This window comes from Leptonotus elevatus, chromosome 11, assembly GCF_054856555.1.
Source record: "Leptonotus elevatus isolate MCC_2025b chromosome 11, RoL_Lele_1.0, whole genome shotgun sequence".
NCBI lineage: Eukaryota > Metazoa > Chordata > Actinopteri > Syngnathiformes > Syngnathidae > Leptonotus > Leptonotus elevatus.
This window is the reverse complement of record NC_141249.1, coordinates 12,561,487-12,580,888: the sequence shown is the minus strand read 5'-3', so window position 1 is coordinate 12,580,888 and position 19,402 is coordinate 12,561,487. Positions and strand designations below refer to the sequence as shown.

At 38.9% G+C, this 19,402-nt stretch overlaps 2 protein-coding genes across 2 annotated transcripts in view; both read left to right on the top strand.

Moving 5' to 3' along the window:
* Positions 1–1,748: 1,748 nt before the first annotated feature.
* On the top strand, positions 1,749–7,027 carry cope (COPI coat complex subunit epsilon). The gene is made up of 10 exons (XM_086090124.1): positions 1,749–1,895; positions 2,082–2,144; positions 2,238–2,338; positions 2,580–2,732; positions 2,928–2,981; positions 3,224–3,305; positions 3,436–3,591; positions 4,987–5,055; positions 5,526–5,600; positions 6,202–7,027. Exons 1-10 carry the CDS (start codon positions 1,794–1,796, stop codon positions 6,253–6,255), a joined length of 909 nt encoding a protein of 302 aa, XP_085946250.1. The 5' UTR covers positions 1,749–1,793; the 3' UTR covers positions 6,256–7,027.
* A 158-nt stretch (positions 7,028–7,185) lies between these two features.
* cers1 (ceramide synthase 1) overlaps positions 7,186–19,402 on the top strand; it is a 33,698-nt gene continuing 21,481 nt past the window's right edge. The window contains exon 1 of the mRNA XM_086088920.1: positions 7,186–8,286. Coding sequence (XP_085945046.1) covers positions 8,053–8,286 — 234 coding nt within the window. The 5' untranslated portion in view covers positions 7,186–8,052. The remainder of the gene's footprint in view (positions 8,287–19,402) is intronic.

The window sequence follows — 19,402 nt, the reverse complement described above, 5'->3', positions numbered from 1 at the left end:
TACTGTTGCATACTTCATTTCCTAAAAAAAAAAGACAAATTATCTACATTGTGCTTTTCTCAAAAGAAAAGATTTAAACTGTTGTTTCATTTTATAGTGTCTTTAAATCTGTTGCTATTTATGCAAATTATAAGTAAATATTTATAAGCATATAAGATAAGCAAATAAAAAAGCATGCACAAAAAGTTATTTGATTACTGTGCCAGATGGGAACCAAACCATGAGATTGAAACCAGGGTAAGTACCAAATTGTGATTTGTGGCGTACCATTACACCACCATCGATACATGTAATTTGCGAGTAACCCGTGATCTAGAAGACCAGCTGGTTTACGTTGGTGCAAGGTTCTTTCAAAAAATATTTATTTAATGATGTACAACCTTTCTTGCATCACTACTGAAAAGGCAGGTAATAAGTGAAGGAAAAATGCGGTGGGGGGAGGCTTATGTTGACATGCTACAGGTATCCAATTTGATTAATTGCTGTCAACTCTGACATGGTCCCTCTTATCCACGCTCCATCAGTGTCATCGCTCTGAGCCACATTTAAATGTCACTCATCACCATACACTAACTAGCATGTCTCATCCTCTACATTGTGTGTCCCTATAATCAGAGGTGGCAAAGTACTCAGTACTCGCACTTTGTACTTAGTAGACGTACAGCTTCAACCCCTTTAATTATTAAATTAAAATGTACAGACTCTGACATGTACCTAATTACAAATTTAAAAATGTCAATTATAGAGTGGACATGACATAACTGGGCACAACAACATTAAAAAATGTGTCTGCACAAAACAGTTTCTCTCTTTTATTTACTTGCATGGTGAGAGGTAAAAAAAAATAAAAAATACAAAACAGACGTTGGCTCAAAATTTTATTTTAACAACATGTTTCCACAACTTTGCTGACATTGTCAACTGACGAATAAAAACATGCACAATAAGTTAACCATGTCATGCCTTTTGAAAGGCTTACACTGGTGGTTTTTAGGTTTGGCAAAAGACAAAACATATTTGCCACAAATTCTTCTCGGTACTGACATCAAACAATTATTTTAAATAAGGTTACGGTTATTTTTGTTATGGTTGTTTTTAAAGTGCTCTATAAATAAAGTTGCGTTGAGTTCAGAGGGGAGGGTATGGATGGGGAATAGCTTGTGTCTCCGAATCTGATGGGCCATTGTCACTAATCCTCATTGGTTCACATTCCTTCATTTCACTGCCTTATAACTTAACTCAACTTTATTTATGGAGCACTTTAAAAACAACAACAACAACAACAGCCATAGTTGTAACAAAGTGCTGCGTATGAATAAAAACCAGGCATACAAAAAGTGGAAAACAGTAAAACGTACAACGTTAAAAACAATAACAACAACAAATAATAATAATGATTATAATAATAGAATAGTAGTAATAATAATACAAATACTGTAGAAGATATTACTTTTTAGTAAATCAATCAATCAAAATCTCAACTAAGTTTGACACCTTGTCATAGAGTATTTTGACAAAGGTGTTAAAATTGATTTGGCCCGCCCTCTACTGGTTGGTCAGATAATTGAGAGGAGAAAAAAAAGTTCAGCAAGACATTAGAAACCATTTTTGTTGATATAGTCGTTTTTATTATTATTATTATTTGGCCACTGTAATTGAAACTGAAAATCGTGAACTTTAATAGTCCCCATACGACATTTTAATTCTTCGAACTCAATTCACCACAATACGCCATTCACAGCCGGGAAGTGACGTACTTATGCTACGTGTCAGGAAGTACCGTTGTTTTCAACATGGCGGCGCAGCAGTCTGATGTTGACGAGCTGTTCGATGTGAAAAATTCCTTTTACATCGGCAGTTATCAACAATGTATCAACGAAGCGCAGAAGCTGAAGGTAGGTCTCGTTTTGTGTTGGGTTTAACATTTTAATGTAAGATCGTTTGCTCCTTAGGAATCCTCTGTAGCTAACACCATTGAAGCTACAGTTACCCAATAAAATGCTAACTGTGAAGGGACTCAGAGTTCTCTCATCGAACTCAAAAGTAAACATATAACTGCTTTTGTTTTTGTTCTTCGAAAGAATTCTACACCAGAAAAGGAGACTGAGAGGGACACGTTCTTGTACAGAGCATACCTTGCCCAGGTGAGCTGCACATTTGTCGTGTGACAGTCGAGATCCATAAGTCGATCAAAACACTTGGTCGTATTGTACCTTTCATGTTGTGTGTTATTTTAGAGAAAGTATGCAGTCGTCATGGATGACATCAAGGCCAACTCTGCGCCTGAGCTTCAAGCTGTCAGGATGTTTGCAGAGTATCTGTCGAGTGAAAGCAAACGGTAAACAATATGGCAAAAGTGTTCCACTATAGGGGTTAAATGCTAGGAATGTGAAATAATAAAGGGTACTATTGGTCTATGCACTTTCAATCAAACTGAATTTTTCTCTGCAAAAAGTGTAACATGTATGGTTAGAAAATTCACAGGTTAGAGAGAGGATGCGCTAACAGATGCCGTGTTAATTTAGTGATTGAACTACAGGATATGTAGAAAAATTAACTGCAGTTCACCGCTGCTGTAGGGATGAGATTGTGGAAGATCTTGACAAGAAAATGGCGAAGAGTGTGGATGCTGCGAACACCACGTTCCTCCTCATGGCCGCTTCCATCTACTACCAGGCGGCAAACACTGATGCTGCTCTCAGGACTCTGCATCAAGGAGAAAGCCTGGAGTGGTAAGCAGGGCTTAAAAGTTTTTACTTGATACATGCTCTTTGCAAGATATAGTTTCACTGACAAGCATTTGATACAGTTGAATAGTACAATACAATATACATGAAAATAATAATAATATCCTAATTTCTGTTTTCATGTTGCAAGTTTGACCTAAAAATATCAAACTGACTTAATATAACTTGTTTATGTTTCAGCATGGCCATGACAATTCAGGTGCTTCTGAGTCTGGATCGTGTTGACCTTGCGAGGTAAGAAGTGATCAAATTGAGAGAGGTGTTTGCAAGTAAATGTCAGATTTGCTTTATCGATATCCTGCAAAGCAATTCACGTGCTTTTAAAATGAATCCCGTGATGGAAATTAACTATCATTGATTCAACCCACTTTTTTTTTTTTTTATCAGCCTACTATATCCAGCAGAACTTTTAATGTTGAGCCCTAAACTGTCTGGTACACCTCACCTCTAATAATAACAACTATATTCCCTGGCAGGAAGGAGCTGAAGAAGATGCAGGAGCAAGATGAGGATGCTACGCTAACCCAGCTAGCCACTGCTTGGGTTAATTTGGCGGTGGTGAGCACATCAGTGCCAAATGCACAGTTTAACTGACAAGATTTTCACTGACCTTTTAGGTTTTTCATCTGCTGAATGCTTCCACACTTTTCCTTGCACGCCGTTGATCACCCTCTGCGTGTGGTCCCAGGGTGGAGACAAGCTGCAAGACGCCTACTACATTTTCCAGGAGATGTCTGACAAGTACTCCTCGACGCTGCTGCTTCTCAATGGGCAGGCAGCTTGCTACATGGCTCAGAACAAGTGGGAGGAGGCCGAGGGAGTGCTACAGGAGGCACTCGACAAGGTTAGATGGAAATGTTGGTTGGACGAGTTTCTTGCTCATACGTCCTCACTGAGACAAACTATTCTGATAAAGATCACGTTCTGATAATATTCACATTTGAACCGAGGTAGCATTTTGTTCACCCCCCCCCCCCCCCTATGACTTTTTTTTTTCGCAATTTAAAATGCTTCCCTGGTGTCTTAATGAAAGGTCTTTCTGACATTTTAACTCCAAATACACACTACAGCACATTTAATAATTACTTGTAAAGTCACGCCATTTTGGTGGGCGGTTCTGTCTGATGCAAATGCAGATGAGAGTACCACTTCAATTACCATGATGACCAGGTGCCGGGCTTGTGTGTACACTACTCAGAGCAGCCAATCAAGCTATATATTTAGCAACTTTTCCGACCCATTTAGCAATTTGTTTTCTAAGTAAAGCAATGGACGGCAGATCGAGTGGAGAAAAGCCACCACTGGCTAATTATGCCATTTTACAGTCGATGCCCCCACATACTACTAGTGTCGGCACCTATGAATTTACATACTCACTGATTTTCCCCCTTATTTATTTATTGTCCCCTTTATCGAACAAAATTTTATGTCCGTTTAAACCCCCCCCCCCCCCATTTTAATTGGCGTCTGTTATACGCCTGCCCATTCCCTATCCTCCAACTGTACTTGTATTGTCTTTTGTAGCAGTAGGCTGGAAGTCCCAAAAAATTATAAAAATAGGCAGATAACAAAATGTTTATTTGGTTGTTTAATTTCATGGTTGATGCACTTATGACAACTAACCATTGCATACAAACAATAAAAAGTAAATTTTCAAGAATATGTACCCTTTTAAATGAAGGAACTGTTAAGAGGCCAAAAGCTCAACAGATGCTCATTAATAATAATCATTTGCTAGATCAGATTTTTTTTTTCCCATATACTGAACTGTATTGAATATGCCCCTCAGAGGACTTTTTAAATTAGTTGGTTCCCCAGCCGTGCTTTATTGTATTAAAAAAAACAACAACAAAAAAACGATGTATCCATCTGATCAGCAGAGGGCGCCAAAGTGTTTGTCATTAATTCCAATAGATGGGCAGGTTGGGTAATGGACATAGTTGAGGATGCACGTTTGTGGTTGACATTTCACGACAGGTTAACTTTTGATTGTAAACCCAAGATAAGACCTTTGTTAATGGGCTGTCGTAGTAACTGGGCTATATGGAAATAAATTACACTCTAGGTATATGATGCCATGATTGGCTGATGCCAGCGGTGGTAAAGTTATTACCTCGGTGGTTAACCTTTTGCAATGTTATGTTGTACTAAAACAGGCCAAAATGCAGTGCAATCAGTTTGCTGGTGGAATACAAATCTCAGAATGTGGCTTTTTTTCTTTGTTAATCCTCATTTGCAGGACAGCAGCCACCCTGAGACGTTGATCAACCTGGTAGTGCTGACTCAGCACCTTGGAAAAGCCCCTGAGGTTAGACTTTGGACCTTAAGCTATGAGCCAGGCACTGTTTTTTTTTATATATATATAGCCATGCAGATTCATTATTGCAATTTCTTCCTTCCATGAAAGGTGTCATCTAATCATATCTTGGTGTTTAGTGCTGCGTCCTTGCTTTGCACTCTTACAAACGTTCATGAGATAAAGATTCGATAGTAACGCTGACCATTGACTCTGAGCCATCACTACACAGAGATAACTACTGATTGCATCTATTACAAGGTTAAAGCTTTGTGCAACATTTACTGCACACATTATTAAGTACATTTGCGCAATCGTTTGAGGGCCAGTGGAAGAGATGTATCAAAAATTCTGTTTTGCTTTGATTGGTTCCATTGAAATGTGCATAATGAGGTAACTTAAACATTTTTGGGGAAAGAAGCTTGTTTTCTACAGCTCAAACCTCAGTCATTTTTGTTCCACTTTATCCAATTTGTCCTCAGGTGACCAATCGGTACCTCTCTCAACTGAAAGATGCACACCGGGCACATCCATTCCTGAAAGACTATTTTTCCAAGGTGACCTACTTTCGCATTTACAGTGCTCATCATCATCTTGACATGACTCATTGGTTTAATTACTTGCTTGCTTGTATGTTTGTATATCATTGCTTCCTTGGATTATCAGAACAACACTCGCATTGCTAAAAAATGGGGCAGGGGTGACATCTGAATTAAATTTTAAAATGTGACAAACCCCACACATGCAGTACTAAGATTGACCTTAGGGGCAGCATAGTGCCCCAGGGCATCCACACTGATGGAAAATACAAAGAAGAGTAGAAAAAGAAGACTAGTAGTTAGGCTAACTGTTAGCTCATCTATTAACAAGTTGGCAGTTAGGAAAGGGAGGGAGGAATGTTCGAATTTGACCTGATTGTTATTTATGTGTGTTACCTTACTTAACCTGACCCGTTGTTTTGGTGGAAGTGCTGCAGACGTTCGTTCTGGGAGCCCTGCCAAAAGTTACTCTCAGTCTTTGGCCTTTGTCACACATATAATTACACAATGGACCAGATGTACATAAACACTGGATTACCCACACATTACCAAACAAATCATGCTATGCACAGCTGTTGCTTAATGTTTTTTTTTTCTGTTGTTTTTTCCCCATCTGCAGGAGAATGAGTTTGACAGACTCGCGATGCAGTACGCTCCCACCGCCACTGCGTGATGGCCTTCAAGTTAACCTTCTACTTTCTTCCTGTCTTCAACGTGCATACCTGGATTTATTTTGATGTTTTATACAAAGAAAAAGTGCTGAATTGAAATCTATACCACCAGACGGATGGAAGTCCTTTACTCTTACTGGTCATCCTACACGTTAGAAATTCCTCCCAAAATAGAAATGGCCACTGTCACGAGGTTTTAATATAACAATGTTTATTATAGTGGTTGTCGTGGTGGAGACAGTGAACAATTTGAGCCCTCCACATCACTGATGCAAATTGGAAACTAGGACGGTGTTTTCCAACCTTAATTGTGCCAAGGCACATATTTTACATTAGGAAAAAAAATCACTCAACAGTTACTATGAAACCAAAAGTAATTAATTGCCATCTATAGGAGCACAATTGATTATTTTCTGTCTGTTACTACACATTGCTAACATACATAGATGAGAAAAAGATAAATTATTTGTAATAAATGTCGTATCACTTTTGATTTCCTGGTTGTTGAACTGCGCTTGCATCATAATGAGATCTGTATCTAATTTGGTTGAGTTATCTGATGTAGCTACACAACAGATCTGTTCACACTACTTCAAACCACGTCATCGTTAAAACCATACACTCAAAACTGACCTGCAAAAAAAAGGCATCATTTTTGGATGTCAGTGTGCATATTAAGGTCACTCGTGTAAACCATCAACCTTCTCTCATGTTTGTAATTAAAATCTGTTTGATGTAACATTCCTTTGTAGTTCAAATAAAGCTCAATAAGTACTTTGGGTGTGTTGTTTTTGTCGGGTGAGTGGGGTTAAACAAACATGTAAGACTGCACTTGGCTTCCTTATTTTTTTTTTCACTTACACGAGAGGACATGCGGTTTGGACAGCGTGCCGATAGCGGTCCCTGTTACGTCACGAGCCTCAGCCTCCCCCTGGTTTTTTTATTCCCTCCTTTTTTTGCATAAACGTGGTTGTCGCCATCCCAACGTCTCACTTGAGCGGCGGGCACTTGGCGTGTAAAATCGACTGTTAAGCTGGGCTTCCCCCTCCCGTGCTGTTTTCTTTTAAACTCGAAAGATCCGTTATATAAGTGGAGTAACGGTCTAGGGATGCGACGTTACGTAGCTGCGGCGTAACAGCACAATAGTCGCGTGCTGTCTGTCGGCCACAACGCTGCGCTTTATGGACCCTGTTTGTAATTTATTTCGCGTTCGCGAGCTTTTCGTGTAGCGACTCAGCTGGCTCGGGAGCCACTGCCAATGCCCGTCTTTTTTCCCCTCTGGACTGATTTGACGTTAGCTCGATAGCTAACCAGCAACGCGCCGCGCTCCTGCCGGTGAAATGCCCGCGTGCGCAGCGGAATGATGATGACGATGATGATGATGATGATGATGGTGAGAGGAAACCTGCACTCCGTGGTCCATGGCTCCAGTTAATTGCCTTTTACGTGGTCACATTTTTTGCTATGATTATCGCTGGTGTGTCTGCGGAGACAAGAAAATAAGAAATCATCCCGGACGAAGAATGAGCGGGCCCATGCCGTAAAAATATGGACAACAAAGAATAAGGCTACCCGACCGAGACAGCGGGGTGTCAGATCAAGCTTTTCTTTTTTATTTTAAGTCAGCTAGCAAGCTTGTTAGCGGATTAGCCACACGGCCTGGACTCAAGAGAGATCTTTGCATCCCGCATTCGGACTATTTCACCCCTATTCCCCACCGCTTTTTTTTTTATTTTTAATTTGTATTTATTTTTTGCTACCGTCCCCCCCACCCCCCGTCCTCCGAAGCGCCGCGTACGATGGGCGCTCAAACCGAGGATGTGGAGCCCATGCCGGGGTACTTGGAGCTCATCAGCCGAGCTTCCAGCGTCATCCTGAAATCGTGGAGAGATTGTAGCCAGTGCGGCGTGGAGCTCACAACGCGGACTCTCCTGGATCACGCGTACATCACCTGGACCGAGATTGCCCTGTTCTTCTTTTGCGCCTTTTTGTGGACACAAATCAGGCGGGGGCTGACAGAAAGTCTGTTCAAGGTGGGTGAGACTCGTGATTCCGTAACATCCATATTTGTGGCATTAATTGCTCCCCAAAGGCACTATATAGACACAACAGGTGCGAGCAGTGGGGAGAACAAGTGTTGGCTAGAAAAAGGATGTGCTTTGCACAATTGTGGCAAACTCATGTCTGGAGGAAGTGTGCACGTCAAACCTCAAAAGCAGGCCTTGCTAAATGACAAATGTATACTAAACTCGTTGGACATTTTATTAGGTACACTTGCACTAACCAATAAGATGTAATACAAACTCTTTAAGGTCATTTATAGCAGTATATTTTCGTTCATATTTACTTTACACGAGGGGTGGTACAGTGACATAGTGATTTACACAGTTCTGACGTTTGGCTTTGGGGTTTGAATTTTGGGTCTGCCATCTGAGTAAAAGGGATATAGCTGGATAAATTCAATGCGAAACACAATAGCGATGCAGTGCAAGCTACAAATAAGGCACAATTTTAAATGCTAAGCTATTGAATTCCATTCAACTGAGTAGAGTGCAGTACATGTGCCCTAGTGTAAAGCATCCACCTTGCAGTTCAGAGGTTTTGGGTTCATATCTCGGCTCAGGCCTTCCTGTGTCAAGTTTCCTTGTTGTCACCGTGTTTGTGTATACTAGCTTTATAATAAATAAATAAAACATGCAAGTTGGGCTTATTGAAGATGAAATTGCCCATAGCTGTGAATATAGCACTATAGAAAATGGATTTATGCATTGTGTAGGTGTACCTAATGAAGTGTCCATTACTTGATTTATCTGCTCCTGTTAAAGTTAATTCCTCTCACTTGTATCATATGGATCCTGTGGTTTGGTGATGGTATACAGTAATTGTGTTAATTCTTGTTATAAGTGTTGGGTATTAATTGTACTGTTTCACCCTTGACATTAAATTGATCAATAGATGACCTATTACTTGCATACGTTAGCATGTTTCTGTTACGATTATATGTTACAGAGACATCAAGTGGGAAAACTTTTCATTTGTGTGTCATCATCTTGAGTCTTGTCCTGAATTGTACTTTTTGACTGAAGCATTCAAGCATTTATGTCCTTCTTCGAATTTTGTCGTCTGTAGGCATGTTGTATTAGGGCTGAACGATTACGGCAATTATAATAATAATCACAATTATTTTTGAATTTGTGATTGAAATCACGGTTCATTAACTAAGTTCTGAAAGATCGTCGTAGCCTTGTGCCAATTCATCCTGAACACTATTCTTTTTGTTAAGTATGAAATGACCGTGTTAGTACTGTATAATGTGAAATTCAAGTCTCTTACATGTTAACATTTCTGCTACATCCACACCTTTGATGTCTTGCATCTTTGCACACAATCAAACCGTGATTAAGCACCTTCACATTTATTTTATCTTATGTTATTGTTCTATCTTTATTTTCAAAGGTCTTGGGAATTGCTGGGCTAATCTGGGACCTCTGGTATCGTATTTTGCCTTATCATTTGGAAATTTGTGTTGGTTTAACGACAACAAAAAGTCCTTGATCTTTGTATCGTTGAAATCTTGAGGAAAGTAAAATTCCTTTCCACGCGACCGCGAAGTGTACATCATCTGGACGATTTCGGAATCAATATTTGTCTAATAACATGAGAAAAACAAAAAAGTACATCAAATACATCATACTCAACAAAAGTTGCTGATAATGTATCCATTTGCGCAGATAGCGACATACGTTTTTGCTAGTTGAACTTGGCTTGCTCTAACGAACCAATCACAGGACAGTAAGATGCCGATGTAACCACTGAGGTGAATTTGAAGTCTGATTGGTTAAAGAAACAGACAGCACTGCTGACTCGAAAGGCCTTTGGGCAAATTAGATTGACATGGCGGCACACAGAGGCTGCAATCTGATTGGACAAAATGTTTAACAAACACAGACAGGTACTAGCCAAAGTAAATGCTACAAAAACAAGTCAATAAATGTTAGGGACAAATTCAGACAACTAATGTTACAATTAGGTACATTTCATATTTTGTAATAAATCTACACTATTGGTCAGTCTCCGTGTGAATGTTGTTTTTACAAAATATTGACCAATCTAAAAAGTGTTGAAATTGCTTTGCTGTCTTTGACGATGCAATGTTAATGGTTGGACAATCGTTCCATTTCTGTCCATTTTTGGGATCTCCTGAAAAGTGACGATTCCGCCAGACGCCAGCGAGATGTAGGTCAGCGCTTCAATCGTGTTTTGGCCAGCCAGCCCAGCACTAGTTTAATCATGCCCGTTCCTAGATTTCGTACAGAGAAAATTGATCTTATTTACAGCAGGGACGGCATGTTGTGCTCTATAAATGAGTTATTTTTGGCATTGTTATTAGTCAACATCCATTTTCGGCTAACGCAACTACCACACATCATACGTTATAAAATATAAAGTGGATTATCTGCAAAACTATGCAACTGAATTCCCAGTAAGCAGTAATGTTGCATCAGAATCAACAACATCCTCTTTTTCACAATATCCCTCACTTGAGCTGAAGATTTCATACTGACTGCTTTTAACTCATTCACTGCCATTGACGGCTATAGACGTCAAAAATTCATTTGAACTATTTCTATTAGTTTAACATTTTTCCCCACGTTTGTTAACAAGAGTATGAAAAGCTAGAATTTTTTATTGTATTAGAACAGATATAAAATTTGTGATTAATCAAGAGTTAACTAGTGAAGTCATGTGATTAATTACGATTAAAAATGTTAAAAGAAAAGATTATTCAAAATTAAACAAAAAACGTGGGTTTAAAAAAAAAGAAGAAAATATTATTAATAATTAGGGGCTTAGGCGATTACAATTTGTAATCATAATTAATCGCATAACTTCACTAGTTAACTCACGATTAAACACACATTTTACATCTGTTGTAAATGTACAAAAACAATTCTAGGTTTTCATACTCTTGTTAACAAAAATGGGGGGGGGGGGGTTAAACTAATAGAAATAGTTCAAATGAATTTTTAAAAGTCTAGCTGTCAATGGCAGTGAATGAGTTAAGTTGTGTATTTAAAAATCTTTTTTTTTTTTTTTTTGCCATCGAGTAGACGCCCTCGTCATAACTCAGGTGCTTAACGATATGCACTTAGACAAAAAGGCTCTAAGGCCGCTTGTCTTTGCTTCACCCATCCCGTCCTGAGTGCTTCCATCCTGTTGCTTTTACCGAGCAGAAGAGGCCCTTCTCATTGTGGCCTCTGGCCTATTGTTCTGCCATCCATATGAGTGGGGAGTGGAGTGTGCACATGTGTTCGATGCTACGGGGAAGACGCTACGCTCTATCTCATGAAGCCAGATGTGACCAGAGAATGGAGCCGAATGAGGCCCGTTTGACATTTTCTGTCTCCCATGAAGGACGGAGAACAATGTCCGTCGGAGTCAGTCGTTGTGCTTTTGATTATGCAGGTGCATGCGTAATATGCAGAATTGGCTCCGTGCTAGGCTAATGCTAATGCCGCACAAGCACTGTATTGCTGCGATGTTATTTGAAATCTGCGGGGTGGGTTGTCAGATGACTCCAAGCGCACTTAATTGACCCTGGGCTGAACAAACAAGAATGCTTATTAATTCACAGCGCTTTTATTAACATGTCAGTAATGATTAAATATGTGGCTTCCACTGTGTGAGTACGGTACACAATCTCGATGAGATGCAGCTGAGCTGTCTTTTGGACAGAATTAATGACATTCAATGGAGTCCGTGCGCAAACACAGTTAATTGGGGTTAAAAGTGTGTGTGTCAGTGGACAGAGCCGGTAATAAATTCACTGTGCAATTTTAAATGTGCAGTTGACATCTTGCACATTTCAGTAATGGGATCTCAAAGGGTGGCAACACAATTGCAGCACTATCATGTTTCTATTAGGGTTGGCTGTGAGACTGAATTTCCTTGATTGACATTGGCGAAAATGAACAGTTAATCGATTAACTGTTTAAAGGTCTTTGTGGATAGAGTAGTAGTAATATAATAGTTGTCATGATCATTTTGTCCTTCATTGGCTAGCAAATTTGTTTACAGTAGATGGAAACAACAGGGCCGTGCTATTGCACTCCCATTTTTTCTATGTAATTCAACACTTGTTAATTAGCTTAGCATGTGCCATCTATATAATGGTAAAGAAAACCACTTGTGTTTCTGAATTCTCTTTTCAATCGAGTTCAGTTTGACTTCATAGCCACTTCCTAACAAAAGAAGAAGAACAGAAGAACCGAGACAGTTTGGTGGGGCCATCTGCCACAACTGCTTGATTAAATTAGAAACAGAAGGTAGTGGGATAAGCAAACAGACCAAATGGAGTAGCGCTTAGCATGTATGCTAGTGGCCTGTTGTCCTACATAGGGGTGGCAGAAGTACTCACACTTTTTAACATTGATACTTGGGTAACAACTTTGATAAAAGTAGAAGTACTGATACCTGTTTTAAACAGTAGAGAGTAGGTTACAAGTGTATTTTTTTTTTTTGCTACCCTTACCTCTCACCACTGGTCTGGTGGATGGTCCGGAATCGGGATAACTGTTAAAGATATCAACAGAAAGACCGATTTTACATTATGTGCCTTTTTTTCTCTTGCTGTTTTACACAATAATCTGTACACTATACGTCTTCCTGTTTACAATCTTGCACATGCTGCTGACCAATAAGATAAGAGAGCGATCTGACATGGCATGTGGGTTTGCTTCCTTTTTTTTTTTTTTTACTACCGCGTGTAAAGTAATGGAACCACGAGAAACCAACTCATTCGGATTGGCTCTTAATCTACATAATACCTATATGTAAAAATGTGGCATAGTTGGACTGCTAACCTCAGTAAATTGTATCCCGATGGCAGAGGGCCAGTGTAGGGCCAGTGTGGGGTACCAGTACCACCCTACAGGCAAATTTGTCCTTCTCATGGCTTCTAGTACTTAATCAAATATTAATAGATACAAATCTATAAATGATTCAGTATTACTGTAAGCACACTCCCTCAGACTCAAACTTGAGTTTTGTGGATCATTTGGTGTTCTAGACACTAAACTAAGCAAACAGTAAGCCGGTAAGCCCTTTCGTGTTGGTGTCACAGGGTTCAAATTGCATACTGATAGTTTGCTATACTGTATACTGTGATTTCTACATGCTATATCTTTGCTGATGAGATACATTTTCATCCATGAAATAGATATATTGTTGTTTTTGTTTAAAAAAAAAACCCATCAGGAATGATTCCTGATGAAACTGTATATATATATATATATATATATATATATATATATATATATATATATATATATATATATATATTTATGCCTGATTGTTTTTTGCTCACACTGACCTATATTAAGAACTGTCCATAATGTCACAATTCTTTCCACCTTGTCAAAGGCTCTAGTTCCAGCCAAACAAAACCAGCAACAAAATGTGAAGCTGCCGCCAAACTATGTTGACGCCAGAACAATAGTAGCGATTTTACCAGCTAAAATAGCATATTGGAGTAAGTGTGCTGATTAATTTTTGTCTATTAACTGCCTTTGAAAAGTAATTTGACGGCTCTCGCCAACCTATATGGGGCACTTGCTAAGCAGCTAGCAGCTAGCTGCTAACACTGAAGCCGCCGCTAAGTGCCGTTAAAAGAAGGTGCCAGCCATATAACACAATGTTAGCATAATTAGTTAGGCTTTTTTTTTAGCGTCCCTAACCTGCGATTGAACTTAATTTTTTAGGATTATACTGTAAAAAAAAAGATGAGTCAAGTCAGCTGTTGCGCCGCAACGCGCTGCTGGGAAAAACTTCAAAATAAAAATTCAACTTACTAGTTTCATTGAACCACAACAAAATCTCTGTGTTATGATCCAATGAAACTAAGTTTGAACTTCTTGGTCACAAGTCTATTTTTTTTTTAATATCAGAAAAACTTGCCATTTTAAGGTATTTGAACAGAGATGGATAGACTTTTTATAACCATTGTATGTGCAGCTGGACACTTCCTGGACCGCCCCCCCCCCCCTGCCCCCCCCCCTCTAAGTACAGCATGATAGAGAAGGTTTGTTGATCACATGGAAGCACAGCCAAAGAGGGAAGAGAGAGTAGAGAGCGGAAGGAACAGGAGGCCAGAAGTAAGGCCTGCTGAGTCAGCATGTATAGCGACCAATCATTAACACAACAGCGTGCATACTCAAGCATGCACATATGTTGCTGGTCCTCGAATCACTTGCGTGCCATGCAACTTTCATCATGGGCACCACGTTCTCAACATAAGGAGCTAAATCATGCAAGGCTGGAAATCTGTCAGCAGCAGCACTATGGCAGTTTATAACCGCTCTCAAAAATATCACCTAAGACCCTCATATACATTGAACTGTTAGAGCAGCAGTGTGCTTGCCAGCGTCGCACAGCTTATCTCCCCGAGCAGAGCCGAGGAGCAACGGAATACGCCTCCGTGGGCCTAAAAGTGAAAGCGGCCTCAGGTTGAGCAAGTTTCCCCGACCGCAAGATACACGATCACCTTCCTCGTCCGGCTCATTGTTATTGCATTAGAGCCGCAAGGAGAAACCCGACACTTGAATTGTGGTCAGGGAAAGTGCTTGTCCATTGGGCCAAAAGTGCTCACTTCAGGTGGACGTCTTGGAATTCCGACCCCTGAATGAAGTTCAACTATTGTTAGTTGCATGTATTGCCAATGATACTGTAATCTAATTCCATCACCTAAACGGCACGTGGCATGTGATCCTTGTCCTATATGCGCAATTGGGTGTCGTCTTCGTCTCCTCTCTGAATTGTCCTATAGAAGGGGTCAGCAACCTTTCCTGTCAAAGAAGCCATTTTAGGCAAAAATATCCAATACATAGTGATTCATTTTCTTTTACCTTTAGTCTTCTGTATTTGAATTTTTCTTTCTTTTTTTATTTTCAGGCTTCATTTTTCATTCATTTTTTAGACTTTTCTGTCAAATTTCTGACCAATTTGGCAATTTTATGGACTGATGGTAATTTTATGCCTCTCTTCCTCTTTTTTTGGACATTTTATGTCTACTTTTTGAATGCCTTCTTTGCCTTTTTTCTTTCAATTAAATTCCCTGACATTTTTGGCAATTTCATGGAAATTTTATGATAAGTTTCTGCTTTTCCTCTTCATTTTTGGACATTTTATGGTCACCTTTTGGACATTTTTAGATATTTAAAAAAATCATCTAACATTCATCTGTCTTTTTCTGACAATTATCAAATGTGAAATATTTTGGGAATATTTAATACATTTTTTAAATCTAAATCATTAATTAATTTAAAGAATATTTTAGGTACATTTTCTGTCCTGTCTTTTCTTAAATACATTTTTGGACTTTTTTTGGGGGCAATTTTGTGTGGACATTTTGTGGTTACTTTTTGAATGTCTTCCTTTCTGCATTTTCCCCCCTTTAAATTAAATTTCCTGACATTTTTGGCAATTTTATGGACTTATGGTAATTTTATGCCTCTCTTCCTCCTTGTCTATTTTTGTGACTTTTTTCTCCTCTGCCTTTAAATAAAAAAAAGAAATATATTTTCTCACATTTTTGGCAAATTTGTGGACATTTTATGTTACATTTCAGGATTTCTTCTTTTGTTTTTGGACATTTTATAGTTACTTTTTGAACATTTTCTCTCCTGCCTTTTCTTAAATACATTTTCCGACTTTTTTTTGGCAGTTTTGTGGACATTATGTGGTTACTTTTTGAATGTATTATTTTCTGCATTTTTTTGCTTTAAATTAAATTCCCTGACCTTTTTGGCAATTTCATGGACATTTTATGGTAATTTTCTGCTTTTCCTATTTTTTATGGTCACCTTTTGGACAATTTTAGGTAATTTTTAAAAACTTTTTCTGACAATTAACAAATGTGGAATTTTTGGGGAATATTTAATTATTTATTTAAATCTAAATCAATAATTCATTTAAAGAATATTTTAATTATATGTTATTTTAAATATATTGTTGCTGCTATAAAACACGTCAATTTTTATTAATTAAAAAAAAATTGGGGGGGGATGTCTGCATTCATCCCAAAAACATAAAAATGTAAAAAAATGACAAAAATGTGTTTTTCACATCGCAGCAACGATATATATACATTTAAAAAAATTAGAGATCCACAGGGTTTCAGAGCCGCAGGTTGCAGACCCCTGTCCTATAGGATCAATCTATTGGAAGTTAATCATAAACTGGATTAGAGATAAGATAGATGAAGGCGCATAGCTTATTGGAATCTATCCAAGGGTTCAGCTAAGGCAGCATACTGGTCTGGAATTGTGCCTGCCTACAGTTGTTTGGTTCCAGGTTTGAATTTTGGCTCGAGCCTTCCTGTGTGGAGTTTGCATGTTGTCTCTGTGCCTGAGTGCACCCCCCCCCCCCTCCTCCTCATCTCTCAGACCACCACATATCAAAAACATGTGTACTAGTTGAATTGAAAACTAAAGTGTTCATTGGTTGTGAACGTGAGTGTGAATGGTTGTTTGTCTATACGCACGGAAGTTACGTACGCGCTACATTTTGAGCGGACGCCTGGAAATTGTTGCGTGTGTAACTGTGTATAGGAATATTTGGCCCGCTAACGGCGTCATAGCAACGGCAATACTTGGCTGGTTAATGCCTGGCCTGGCCTGACCTCTCACACAGTCTAAGCAGCAAACGAAAAGAGAGTTTGCAAACTTAAACGCCGGTCTGACCTGAGAGATGAACTAGCTTGGTACTAGCTAGGACGAAGCTAGTAGCTACATCAACGGGGATGGCGCAGGATGCCAGAGTTGAAAGTTACTTAGAACATTGCATTCAAACATTCAAAACAAAAAGCCTCATGGCAACGCCATAGAATGTTCCCTAAAACTCCGTATTCAAAATCCGCTTATGCTAATAGCACCTGCATTGTCACTCCAGCTTGCAATGCACATCAACAAACAACAAACAACTCTTGACATAGAAAAAAAGCTCTTACAGCCCACTTACTGAGCACCACCTACTCAGCACTTAACAGCAAACAGTGAGCAAGCGAGTAGCGACTCGCTGCTGGCTCAAGTGCCCAGAGTGTTGCCTCATTTGGAGAGAAGGTGAAAAAATATTGCATCTTTTAGCAGACGGCTAGAAACACCCATGTTGATGCTTTGCGTGTACTACATATTGTACAAAACGCACTTTGAAACTAGTATTTCGCGGATCCAATTCAGTCAGCAGGTGTCGGAAGATTTTATTAGAGGGAAGCAACCAGGCGAGTAGCCAACGTGGTGAATCACAAAGCAGCCATATTTTCCGCTCCACAATGCAGTATCATGAATCACCACTGTTTGCTGACTGCGATGGTCCTGCACTCCTGCGGGCAGCTGGAATGTGCCGTGCGGCCTTGACCGCTCCGGAGTTCCTGTGGCCGGACCACTAAATGATTTGCCTCCTCTCTCGGCCTTATTTACCCCCACACACTCGGGGCGCAGGCTTTTACGAGCCTGGACACGCTCGTTTCCAATTGGGACACTCTATTATTGCGTATTAGGTGGCGGTAGTTAGTGGAAACACAACTTCATTCTGTCTGTCGGGAATTACTGATGAATCGGTTGCTCGTCTGTTTGGACACGGGTGAGATTTCACAAGCATTCATTGATCCGCTTCTCTCACACTGTTACTCCACCATCTATCATGTGATTTATTTTACAGATCGACACATTTTACTCAGAAATTCCATTTCTTTCTTGACTAGAGCGAGCAATAGTTGTCTATAAGGATACGCCTGAGTCAACAACTTTTTCTGCTGGTTGCAGCCAATCAAGCAGTGCACTCTGTTTTGCTTCCATCCCTTCTGGATGCCGTACATCAACAATCCACACGATCAACAGAATTTTTAATCGGCTAATTGATTAGAATACTCATCCCTAGTATGGAATGCATAATTCAATAGTTCTTATGACATTTGATGCTAGAAACTAGTTACATTCATTGAAAATGACTCACAAAAATTTTACCACTTCATTTAATGTTGCTCTTGCCCAAAGTCATACAGTATATGCCAGGGGTCAGTGACCTTTACTATGAAAAGAGCCATTTTAGGCAGAATAAATAACAAAAAATCTGTCCGGAGCCGCAAAACATTTGAACATTATGATAAACGAAACAGTGTGTTGGTGGCTGAAGGCCCAAGAGCTAATTAGAGCTGCACCATGACAAAAAAAAAGGTAATGTAAAATTTTAATTTTTCATATTTCATTTTTCATACATTTTTAGACTTTTCTGCCTTTCTGTTAGATTTTTGACGTTTTTGGCAATTTTATGGACATATGGTAAATTTCTGCCTCTGTTCTTCCTTTTTTGGACATTTTAATGGCTATTTTTGGACATTTGTTCTGCTTTTTTTGCCAGCAGTAGTCAGTTTTTTTTTGGGGGGGGGGGGGCATTTTGTGGACATTTTATGGTAATTTGGGGGTTTTTCCATTTTATTGTTAAATTTTAAAAGTTTTCTTTACTGCCTTCTATTTTCTTCTATTTTCTGACTTTTTTGGCAATTCCAAAGACATTTTATGGTCCTTTTTTGCCCTTCTTCTTTTTGTTTTTGGACATTTTTTGGTGACTTTTTAACATTTTCCTTTCTGCCTTTTTATTAAATTCTTTGACATTTTTAGCAATTTAATGGAATTTTATGGTATTTTTCTGCATTTCCTTTTTGGACACTTTATGGTCACTTTATAGACATTTTTAGGTAATATTTCTCCCTTACGTCTCTCTTTTTCTGACAATGTAAACATTTGGACTTTGGTATTTTTTGAATATTTAATTATTCATATTTTATCTAAATCAATTCATTAAAAAATATTTGATCTCTAATAAAAATATGGGAAAAAATAAGTTCATTTCTGAGGGACTTAAGAGGGACTTAAGAGCCACATGGTATATGCTAATATCCGGTAGCCCATTTATGGTGTTTTACATTATATGTTAGCATTACGCTAACGGACCTTAGACTAAATGACATAATTTGGTTGCACATTTTGCTATTTACCAAGTTACAAAGTTTATTCCTCTTTTGTTTTGTCGGCCAGTTTTACAGTACACCTCTAATAAAAGTGACAAATGAACAATTTGAAGCAAGAACGCTTC